At 47.8% G+C, this 12,486-nt stretch overlaps 1 protein-coding gene across 1 annotated transcript in view; it reads left to right on the forward strand.

Annotated features, from left to right (window-relative positions):
• The first annotated feature begins 4,078 nt into the window (after window positions 1–4,078).
• The window catches only part of LOC149450562 (uncharacterized), a 191,811-nt gene continuing 183,403 nt past the window's right edge, over window positions 4,079–12,486 (forward strand). The window contains exon 1 of the mRNA XM_089691754.1: window positions 4,079–4,772. Coding sequence (XP_089547880.1) covers window positions 4,134–4,772 — 639 coding nt within the window. The 5' untranslated portion in view covers window positions 4,079–4,133. The remainder of the gene's footprint in view (window positions 4,773–12,486) is intronic.

Genomic DNA, 12,486 nt, shown 5'->3' on the forward strand with positions numbered 1-12,486 from the left:
CCACTTATTTTACTCCAAAAATCCACCAATCAGTGAAAAGTTGATAAGGTGTGAAAGTGCTCCGCCCTCCAAACTGTGTCAGCTGTAGTGTAGCCCCGCCTTCTTCCACCTCTTGTACACGGGATGGTGAGGGCGCCCCCTAGTAGTGCTTCCCCCTCACCACACCAATAGGACTCCCAGCTTTTCAGCTCCCAGAGTCACAAACATCCTTCACACTCTCCTCATCTCCGATGGTAAAGGAACCGGATCCTCCTCGCTCACTCCTGCAAGTCTGCTGCGGGTTCTGTCAGTCTCCCTCCTAGACTCCGCCTCCGACTGCCATTCCAGCAGGAGCTCCGCCTCTAAATACACACTCAAGGAGGAGAGAAAGGGGAACCCGACATCATGTGACACCTTTTATTACATGGAAATACGAAAATCAACGGGACTAATGCAATCACATTTACTGCAAAATCAAAGGGGCCAAAATGTGTCCCCCGAGCAGTCATATATTTCTGTCCCCCTTGGTGGGAGTGGAGGTGACCCCTCTATAAGGATCTACAGTCCATACACACCCAGCACAAGGCCGGGGTCACACTACCAGACGCTTCTCGGGGCTGCAGTTCCTCTGAGCTCCACAAGGTGGGGATCTCACTTCTACCCAGACAGGAAGTCTCTATGGAAGACAGACAGGAAATGATGTCAGGTACAGACAGGAAGTGATGTCAGGTACAGACAGGATGCTCTGGGTGAGAGATGAATCGGGAGGAAGCGGAGAGGAGAATCTGAATCTGGTGTCAGAGGAGGTAATACGTAGATGAACCCCTTCAGGGGGAGGAGTTGATGATAATATATTTGCCCCCAAAGCTGGCCTACATGGTTCAGTTTTATCGTTCAGCCAGCGGGATGACCATAAAAACTGAAGTGATTCCCCCATCCACACATTGGAGGTGGATGGGGGAATCCTCCCCACTGCACTCTTGTATTCTGACAATGGGGGGACTCCTCCGCTCTCAGAATACACAGATCAGCACTGAAGCTATTGGCTGCAGCCGCTGGGGGAGTGGCTTTTATCCGGCAGTGGCCACACATGGATGGAAATGTGAGCGATCCCTGCTGAACCAGCTGAATTTCCATGGATCTATGGTCACCTTCAGTGACTTCCTCCCCTCCCCCTCATCTCCTTCATGATGGAAGTCATGCTGAGATCATCTCCCATTGGCTGAGCAATATTCTCATTTGTCTCTCAGCTCCTTCTTGCTATTCCTCGTCCTGCCTGTTGTTTCCTTGGATTGATTTTCTGTGTAGTGACCCCGGCTTGGTCTCTTGGATGCGCTCGTCTGTTGCTTGCCCTGACCTTTCTCCTGATTCCTGGATCTCCTCCTCATCTCTCCTCCATATCCTCTTACATAGCTTTTTTCCACACCTGCAGTGACCCTGGGGGGGGAAACTTGGCACCAGCACGCCGCCAAATCCATCCCCACCATTAGGGGCTCTGGAGACAATTGTCTGCTATTTACACTCCGTTCCTCCGCACGTCACCTGATCACATGACAGCTTACTTCCACAGATTCCGGACAGATTTCTGGATGGTAAAGGTCAAAGTTCACTCTTCAGTTTAGGAGAGGTAGGACACGCCCAGGAACAATGATTTGATTTACATGGGAGGCACATCTAGAGGGCCCCTCAAATCTCCCCATCCAAATGTCCCTCCATCCAGAGTCTATATGTCCTATGACATCACACTGACCTCACAGCTCCTCCTCCCAATGTCCTTCTATCCAGAGTCAGAGAATCCTATGACATCACACTGACCTCACAGCTCCTCCCCCCAATGTCCCTCCATCTGACATTTTTCTGATGCTCTTAGGATGTGGGGGTCCCTTGGTATCCTCACATGTAAAGTGGGACTGTTGGTCCTGCGTTGTATGTAATGACATCAGAATGCTGCAACAAGCCTATACCCTGCGTAGTGTGGGGGTCCTGTGGGGGGGAATTATACCTCAGCCTGAAGTGGGGCTTTAATAAAATGGAGACCTGAATGGAGAGGTGAGGAGGATTCTGGGAATATCATTTGATGTGACTATTTGTGTTCAGATGTAGAGTTTTCCTCCTGTGAAGTCTGGAGATCATATGACATCACATTGCCTCCACCTCCCTCCCTGATAGAAGAGAGAAAGAAGAAGATTCTAGAAGTCACCAGAGAGATCACTGAGCTGCTGACAGGAGAGGTGAGCGGTGCCGGGAATTCTGGGACATTCTCCAGTAACAGACAAGGGATGTGTCTGGATGGTGACTGTATCATTGTGTGTGTCAGGTTCCTATAAGGTGTCAGGGTGTCACTGTCTATTTCTCCATGGAGGAGTGGGAGTATTTAGAAGGACACAAGGATCTCTACAAGGACGTCATGATGGACAATCAGCCGCCCCTCACATCACCGGGTAAGAGGAGACTTTATTGTAAAGGAGAGAGCAGTACGGAGGATCCACCTAGATCCCCCATCATCTGATAAACACATAGAAACAATGGATTCAGTCAGTGTGTGTGTTTCCTACAGATGGATCCAGTCATGGGAACCCACCAGAGAGATGTCCCCGTCCTCTGTATTCCCGGGATTCCACACAGGAAGGTCACACCATCCCTCACCATCATCAGGTAGATGAGGAACAATCACTGATAGTATCATTAGGATCTGTACATTATCTGCATTGTTACCATTGATGGCATTTTATTCTATATTCAGAGTGGAATCCTCAGGGATTATAATATTGTTGTTAAGGAAGAATTTAAAGAGGAGGATGAGGAGTATGGAGTGATGGAGGAGTTTTCTGAAGGACACAAGGATATGATGGAGCCACCTAATACCAGGAACCCACCAGAGAGATGTCCCCGTCCTCTGTATTCCCGGGATTCCACACAGGAAGGTCACACCATCCCTCACCATCATCAGGTAGATGATGACAATTATTGGTAGTTGTGATTTATACACAGCATGTTTGTTACAATGAATGTTTTATTATATCTTTCAGAGTGGAATCCTCGGGGATGATAATATTGATGTTAAAGAAGAGTATAAAGAGGAGGATGAGGAGTATGGAGTGATGGAGGAGTTTTCAGAAGGACACAAGGATACGATGGAGCCATCTAATACCAGGAACCCACCAGAGAGATGTCCCCGTCCTCTGTATTCCCGGGATTCCACACAGGTAGGTCACACCATCCCTCACTATTACAAGGTTGGTGGGATGGAGCATCTAGAACATGGATTCATGGAGACAATGTGTGGAGTTCTTTTATGTGACCTTATATTTACAGATGATATTTTCTCTCATTTTCTTGGTTTAGAGTGAAGATCTGATAGACATCAAAGTTGAGGTTAAAGAAGAAGAAGAGGCGTATGTGAGGGATGATCAGCAGTCTATGGAGGAGGATGGAATAACGGGGACATTTATAGAGGAGGACACTCCTACAGAGATCAGCACAGGTGGGTCATGAACACTAAATCCATTCCTCCACCCATACTTGTCATGCTTCCCTTCACATTGATCCAGCATCGGGTTTTGCCTCCTGTCTGTTCCTACCTATCCCCCCTGAACCTAGGTGTTATTAAGCCTTTACATTTGTGTATTAGTGTTTGAGAAACGTGTCTTCATGTGGACCCTTTGGACCCTTAAACAGAAAGTGATAATGAGGGAGGAGTCAATACCCCAATGATGGTGGTCTTCAGAATCAGTCCAGTCTTCATCTTGGTTGTTCTCCCCCCATCCTCACTCTCTGACCTCTGGTGGGGCTCAGCCCCGCTGTTCTTCATGACTAAATCATGGACTAAATAAGGAAGTGCAGTACTTCTTGTGTTGGGAAGATGGTGATGAGTGATAGAGGGGGTGGGGCCCCTCGTCCTATAATCCCCTCATCACTGTCCCTCCTATAAAAGACAGTTCTGGTTGTTTCTTCACTCTCTGACTAAGGTCCATGAATAAAGAAATGACCTGGTAGGAGATCAGAGGAGCTATTTCCTAGTTCCCTTGAGGGTGGAATTGTAAGCTCCTCAGAGACCAAGCTGTCTGATGTGGGCGGAGTCCTGGTTTGGGGGAACCAATCAGCTCCTTTCTAGTAATCCTCTTTGTCTTTGTATTTTAGTCCATGGCCGGGAGATGAGGAAAACCTCCGAGGATTGTCTCACTTTGTCTCCAGACTGGAAAGTAGAAGATGAGGACATCACACAGTATAGTCCAGGAGAAAACCCGGCTCCCTCCAATGTCCATCCGGCACCACCCAGTGTAGATGGACCATCGGATTCCTCGTATCCTGAGGAACCTCAGACTGTGCGAGACCGGGCTGTCCTTCCAACAGGGAAGAGCTTCTCCTGTACTGAGTGTGGGAAATGTTTTTCAGATAAGTCTAATCTTTACAGACATAAGAAATTGCACACTGGGGACAAGCCACATTCCTGTCCTCAGTGTGGGAAATGTTTTTCACAGAAGCCCCATCTTTACATACATCAGAGATCTCACACGGGGGAGAAGCCTTATTCCTGTTCTGAGTGCGGGAAATGTTTTTCTCAGATGTCCCATCTTTACACACATCAGAGATTGCACACTGGACAGAAGCCATATTCCTGTCCTGAGTGCGGGAAATGTTTTTCAGGGAGATCCGGCCTTAACACACATCAGAGATTTCATACAGGAGAAAAGCCATATTCTTGTTCTGAGTGCGGGAAATGTTTTTTGCAGAAGTCCGATCTTTACAGACATCAGAGAACTCACACGGGGGAGAAGCTACTTTCCTGTCCTGAGTGAAGGTAGTGTTTTTCACAGAAGCCCCATCTATATAAACATCAGAGATGTCAAACAGGGCTGAAGTCACTTTCCTGTCCTGAGTGAGGGAAATGTTCCTCACTGAAGTCCTGTCTTCCTGTACATCAGGGGTCCCACACAACCCTGGAGGTGTATTAGTGCCTTGAGTGCGGGAAATGTCTTCTAGATGAATGTTGCTGGACATCCCAGCTCTCATGTGGGGAAGAAGCACACCCTGATATACACCTCAGATATACTCCATGGCTGATCTTCATCATGGAAGAAACAGTTCATAAGGAGATCAGAGGTCCCCAAAGACATGGATGAAGTGTGGGATCGGGTTGATAGGAGAAGAATAAAAATGGAGTCCTGACCTTTCATTGGCTGAGTACATTTTTTTTCAAACATTCTATATTGAGTTTTCTAAAGAGATATACAAAGAAGCAATATCAAAAGAGGAGACGAGCACCTCATACTTCTTGCCATGACTTCTGAATAAAAGATAAATCACAGTAACCAATGAAATAATTATAATCTCTCCAATAAAGAAAGAGGAAGGAATCTTCTGGCAGGAACTGACCTGGAGGTGTGACCGGGTGTGATACCTGATCAGAAAACATGGATGGACTCTCTCCTGAGACTTTGTTCCCAACTCCAATAAGTGAGAGGAGCAGAATGTCATAATGTTCCTAGATGTCATGATAAAGCCAAGGAAGTAAGGTTCGGCCATGAGTGCGCACAGACACATCAGGAGAGCAAAAGAATGACAACGTCATGAACCAGAAAACCAAGATATACACGGCCAGATGGGGAGCAAGTAACACCTGTTATGTATGCGTGTCCTCAATGCGTGTTCCATACACGGCTGTCTGATCTCTACAATGTAACCACCTTGACAAACCCATCCATAGAAGTAAAAGAAGACAACATAGAGGATTGCTCCAAGGATGTAAGTGTTGCTGCAATAAAAGTGTCCCATCTATTATGGAAATGTTTGACTGAGGCTTGGTTGTTGAGCTCCATGTCTACCTTCTCTCTGTAAATCAGAAGACGTAGATCTTTTTCAGTGTCTGTGATGGTGGGGACAAGGTGATAGTCCATTTCTTAGGAATAGCCCTGTGGGCCACCAGTAAACATAATAATATCCTCTGCAAGCTCCTGCGGGATTTGTGGATGTGGGTTTTCTGAGCTGAATGGAGAGTTGTAGCGGAGCCGAAGAGTAGAAGAACTGGGTCCATGGGGAGTGAGCAGCCACAAACTCCTGATATGCAGGCTAACACTTGTTCCCAAAAGGTTGAGATGCGGGGCCATTCCTGAAATCGGTGGAAGAGAGAGGGCGGTGCTCACTATATAGTGGATTTGTAGAGAGTTCTTGGTGGATAGAAATGGGATGATGGCCCCATGGAAGAGCTTACATTGAGACTCTCCAGGATTCATTCACCACAAGCCTTTGCACTTTGTTCTATCCTTCCAGTATGTTGCCCACCAGGTTCTCTCCCGGTATGACCTTCCTCCAAGATTTCACAGATGTGGGATGTAGAGGTTTAGTAAAGAGAGAGTGTAAAGGTCGATAGATGTCAGATACGGAGTATTTCCATTCCTGTAGGAAGCCATCCGATATGGAAGTTTGAAAACGTTGTTGCTTGGCTGGGCAGCACCAGTTTATACAACCTGAGAGGTGTAGGTAGTAGAGAGAGGGATGGCTTGGCAGGTCATAGGTTGATGCAAGGGTTGGGAAAGATTTCAAAGTTCCTGATGGTTCAAATATGTGTCATACATGGAGGCAACGCAGGAGAGCCCCTTAGAACTCCAAATGTTGAAAGCCACATATTGAACAGCTTGTGGAAACATTGTAATGCCTCTTATGGGCAAATATTGGGAGACATGGGGTGACAGGCCCAGTTTGCTTTGTATGTCCCTCCATGTAAGAATCAGATCCCGTATCAGAAGGTTGTGTTGAATACTTGTGGGGAACAATTGTATTTTGCAATGCAGGAGTGCAGCTAAGTCATATGGTTGCACCACTGCCAACTCCAAATCATAATTGGTGTATGAGGAAGCCTGAAGTATCCAATCTGTCCCTATACACAATAAACAGGCAAGGTTATACAATGGAATATTGGGAAAGTTTGTTCCACTCTCTTTTTTTGCTCCCCCTGTTTAAGCAGGAACCAAATTGTTTGAAGAGGGTACAAAAAGCGAGCAAAGCTCACCATTTTGAACAGGTGGCATCCCCCAAAAAGCGATAGGAGAAGGTACATCCATGTTTCCATCTCATTTCCTATTTTAGATATCAGTGGAGGGTAGTAATGATAGACCGAGGATGGCTCCTTCCCTATCGTAATGCCTGAATATGTGATCTGAACATTTGCTACGTGGAAGAGAGACTGCTGGGCCCAGGGAAGGGTGTTGGTTTGAGAAAAGGAAAGTATTCCACTCTTAGCAGAATTGATTGGAAGGCCAGAGCACTGTAGGAGGCTTGTGAAGACCTGATGGAGAATGTGAATATCTGCCACAGGATCCGCCATAAAAAATAATATCATCAGCAAATAGGACTACACAGAGTTCTTCTTGACCTGTCTGAATCCCATGTATTGGGGCTCTGGAGGAAAGGTAACGGGAGAAAGGTTCCAGGGCAAGGTTGAAAAGAAGAGGTGATGGGGGGGCAACCCTGGTGAGTACCCTTCATGCAGCAATATTTCACCTGATATGAGACCTGCAGCTACCACCCTGGGTGAAGGTGCAGAATCCATACTGCTGAAAAGCCCATCAGAAGAACCAGAGCAAGCCAATGATAGCTGACATTATCCAAGACTTTTCCAGCATCCAATGTAATAATAGCTCGATCCTCAGACGGGTGTACCTTGCCTTGTTCCAGCTCTGCAATAACTTTCTGAATGTTGGAAGCCACTGGTCTACCATTAATAAAGCCAGCCTGGGCAGTATGGATAAGGGAGGGTAATACTGCAGCCAAGAGGGATGCTACTATTTCAGAGAGTATTTTAGTGTTCACATTTAGGAGGGATATGAGTCGGTATGCCTCCGGTTCAAGTGGGTCCTTGCCCTTATTAGAAATCAGTTTTATTGTCTTGGTGACCCATTGGAAGGTATGGGCCCCCCTCCCAAACCTCATTATATACTGTCAGTAGCTGAGGGATGAAGAGAGTCCATCATCTTATACAATGCTGGTGTGTAGCCATCAGGACCAGGTGATTTCCCACTAGGTAAGCCTTTAATCACCTCAGACTCTTCCTTTAATAAAATAGGGACATTTACAGATTGCAGGTGGGAGGGGCCAATAGTGAGTAAATGAAGTGAGTCTAGGAATTTTGTGGTCACCTCAAGGTCTTGGATCTAGATATAGAGCGGCACAAATATCTTCCAGTGTTTTATTGGTTTCTTCTGGGGAGGAGACAAGGGCAGCAGAAGTATCCTTTAGGGAGGCTACATGAGTTGGTTGGAGAGACCCTTTGCTTACCCACCTTATCATCATATTTACACAATTGTGAATCAGCATAGGAACAATTTACTGTATATGATTACCCAGCCGAGTCCTTCCTGTGTTAGCGCCTCCACTCTGCTACCCAGCCAAGTCCTTCCTGTGTTAGCGCCTCCACTCTGCTACCCAGCCAAGTCCTTCCTGTGTTAGCGCCTCCACTCTGCTACCCGGCCAAGTCCTTCCTGTGTTAGCGCCTCCACTCTGCTACCCGGCCAAGTCCTTCCTGTGTTAGCGCCTCCACTCTGCTACCCAGCCGAGTCCTTCCTGTGTTAGCGCCTCCACTCTGCTACCCGGCCGAGTCCTTCCTGTGTTAGCGCCTCCACTCTGCTACCCGGCCGAGTCCTTCCTGTGTTAGCGCCTCCACTCTGCTACCCGGCCGAGTCCTTCCTGTGTTAGCGCCTCCACTCTGCTACCCGGCCGAGTCCTTCCTGTGTTAGCGCCTCCACTCTGCTACCCGGCCGAGTCCTTCCTGTGTTAGCGCCTCCACTCTGCTACCCGGCCGAGTCCTTCCTGTGTTAGCGCCTCCACTCTGCTACCCGGCCGAGTCCTTCCTGTGTTAGCGCCTCCACTCTGCTACCCGGCCGAGTCCTTCCTGTGTTAGCGCCTCCACTCTGCTACCCGGCCGAGTCCTTCCTGTGTTAGCGCCTCCACTCTGCTACCCAGACGAGTCCTTCCTGTGTTAGCGCCTCCACTCTGCTACCCAGCCGAGTCCTTCCTGTGTTAGCGCCTCCACTCTGCTACCCGGCCGAGTCCTTCCTGTGTTAGCGCCTCCACTCTGCTACCCGGCCGAGTCCTTCCTGTGTTAGCGCCTCCACTCTGCTACCCGGCCGAGTCCTTCCTGTGTTAGCGCCTCCACTCTGCTACCCGGCCGAGTCCTTCCTGTGTTAGCGCCTCCACTCTGCTACCCGGCCGAGTCCTTCCTGTGTTAGCGCCTCCACTCTGCTACCCGGCCAAGTCCTTCCTGTGTTAGCGCCTCCACTCTGCTACCCAGCCGAGTCCTTCCTGTGTTAGCGCCTCCACTCTGCTACCCAGCCACGTCCTTCCTGTGTTAGCGCCTCCACTCTGCCACCCAGCCGAGTCCTTCCTGTGTTAGCGCCTCCACTCTGCTACCCAGCCGAGTCCTTCCTGTGTTAGCGCCTCCACTCTGCTACCCAGCCGAGTCCTTCCTGTGTTAGCGCCTCCACTCTGCAAACCCCGGGAGATGTTCCCATCCTTCACTCCAGGCCAGGACCCCCAGAAATCCCCCCTGTATCCATCTCAGGCTCTTTCCTTCCAGTCACAGGGCTTTTCAGAGGACATCTGACGGAATGAGGACATGTTATTACCACCCCCACCACCTGATTTCACCATACAATGACACACTACCACATTGTAATTGTGTGCATTGTACGTAGTGGTGATGTGGCCCCATTGAGCCCAGTGGGGGAGCTTGATAAGAGGTGCTGCTTGTCAGACTCTGCACCCCGAGGTAATAATGCTGCAGACACGGCCTGTTAATAGCCCCATCTGGCTGTTATTTTACAGTTTGAGAGCAGAAACACTGGCTCAGCTGTCCATTTTTACCACCCCCAAAACCCAACTGAAAGAGACCAATCTCATGAGCAGTGGTATCTAAAATAAATTGAATAACTAGCGCTAACTATGGTGAAATGAAAAAAAAATTACAATTAAATACTGTAGCCGCTAGTGCACACAACCCATGTCTCAGTGCGGCAAATTATACAATCATAATGTGAAGTGAAAAAATGCTGCGCTACATGAAACAATGGCACAATCCTTATATAACCAAAAAACAAAGTGAAAAAATAAAAAAAATATATATTATAAGATAAAATAGTAGAAATAAATATTAATATTGAAATTAAAAAATATATATATATATATATATATATATATATATATATATATATATATATATATATAAAACAAAAAACACAAAAAATAAAGAATAGTTTTAAGTATGAATCAAAAAAAAAGTCATTCAAAAAATCAAGTTCAATCAATAAAGTGTTCATTCAGTGAGCCCTCCTTTTGGATAATGAAAAATATGTGCATCTGTTATGAATTCCTGTGCAGAGACATCCTCCACCATGTATCTGCTCACCATCCTCCGCCGTGTATCTGCTCACCATCCTCCGCCGTGTATCTGCTCACCATCCTCCGCCGTGTATCTGCTCACCATCCTCCGCCGTGTATCTGCTCACCATCCTCCACCGTGTATCTGCTCACCATCCTCCACCGTGTATCTGCTCACCATCCTCCACCGTGTATCTGCTCACCATCCTCCACCATGTATGTGCTCACCATCCTCCACCAGGTATCTGCTCACCATCCTCCACCGTGTATGTGCTCACCATCCTCCACCATGTATCTGCTCACCATCCTCCACCGTGTGTCTGCTCACCATCCTCCACCATGTATGTGCTCACCATCCTCCACCATGTATGTGCTCACCATCCTCCACCATATATCTGCTCACCATCCTCCACCATATATCTGCTCACCATCCTCCACCGTGTATCTGCTCACCATCCTCCACCGTGTATCTGCTCACCATCCTCCACCGTGTATCTGCTCACCATCCTCCACCATGTATGTGCTCACCATCCTCCACCATGTATGTGCTCACCATCCTCCACCATGTATCTGCTCACCATCCTCCACCATGTATCTGCTCACCATCCTCCACCATGTATCTGCTCACCATCCTCCACCATGTATGTGCTCACCATCCTCCACCATGTATGTGCTCACCATCCTCCACCATGTATCTGCTCACCATCCTCCACCATGTATGTGCTCACCATCCTCCACCATGTATCTGCTCACCATCCTCCACCATGTATCTGCTCACCATCCTCCACCATGTATCTGCTCACCATCCTCCACCATGTATCTTCTCACCATCCTCTACCATGTATCTGCTCACCATCCTCCACCATGTATCTGCTCACCATCCTCCACCATGTATCTGCTCACGTCACGCAGTGTGACCGCACATTGTACAATGTTACCGTCTAACTGCACTTTTGGTCCCATATGGACTCAGAAGATCAGCTTGCTGAATGAAGACTCCAAAGTAATCTCCCTCCTGATAAGCGTCTTTGTATCAGCCGTATTCCTCATTAAAAATAACTCAACATGGTGCTTTATCCTTTTATACTTTTATCAATTAGACATAAGAAATGCCCTCACGTTCCGGAGGTGTATATTGCACCATGTATGATGAAGATCCAGTGATGTACTGATCAGACACAAGGTGGCAGTATCATCTCAGCAGCAGAGTCCTGCACATGCTCAGAACAGACACCGTCCATCGGAGAGGAGTGTGCGGATGACGTCACGACGTTGCCATTCATCTGGACAGAGGTTGTAGTACTCTACAAACGGCTCTTGGAAGGACATTACAGCAGGCAATAGCATTCACTAAGGGGCCCCATGCTTTGCCTTGCATCACATGACGGATGGTGTCTGTTCTGAGCATGTGCAGGACTCTGCTGCTGAGATGATACTGCCACCTTGTGTCTAATCAGTACATCACTGGATGTTCATCATACCTGGTGCAAAATACACCTCCGGAACGTGAGAGCATTTCCTATGTGTAATTGATGAATAAAAGGATAAAGCACCATGTGGAGTTCTTATTAATGAGGAATACGGCTGATACAAAGACGCTTATCAGGAGGGAGATTACTTTGGAGTCTTCATTCAGCAAGCTGATCTTCTGAGTCCATATGGGACCAAAAGTGCAGTTAGACGGTAACATTGTACAATGTGCGGTCACACTGCGTGAGGTGAGCAGATACATGGTGGAGGATGGTGAGCGGATACATGGTGGAGGATGGTGAGCAGATACATGGTGGAGGATGGTGAGCGGATATATGGTGGAGGATGGTGAGCAGATACATGGTGGAGGATGGTGAGCAGATATATGGTGGAGGATGGTGAGCAGATACATGGTGGAGGATGGTGAGCAGATACATGGTGGAGGATGGTGAGCAGATATATGGTGGAGGATGGTGAGCAGCAGATCCATGGTGGAGGACGGTGAGCAGATACATGGTGGAGGACGGTGAGCAGATACATGGCGGAGGACGGTGAGCAGATACATGGTGGAGGATGGTGAGCAGATACATGGTGGAGGATGGTGAGCAGATATATGGTGGAGGATGGTGAGCAGCAGATCCATGGTGGAGGACGGTGAGCAGATAC

The sequence above is a fragment of the Staurois parvus genome, unplaced genomic scaffold, assembly GCF_062004578.1.
Source record: "Staurois parvus isolate SC_StPar_1 unplaced genomic scaffold, SC_StPar_1.0 ptg000571l, whole genome shotgun sequence".
Taxonomy (NCBI): domain Eukaryota; kingdom Metazoa; phylum Chordata; class Amphibia; order Anura; family Ranidae; genus Staurois; species Staurois parvus.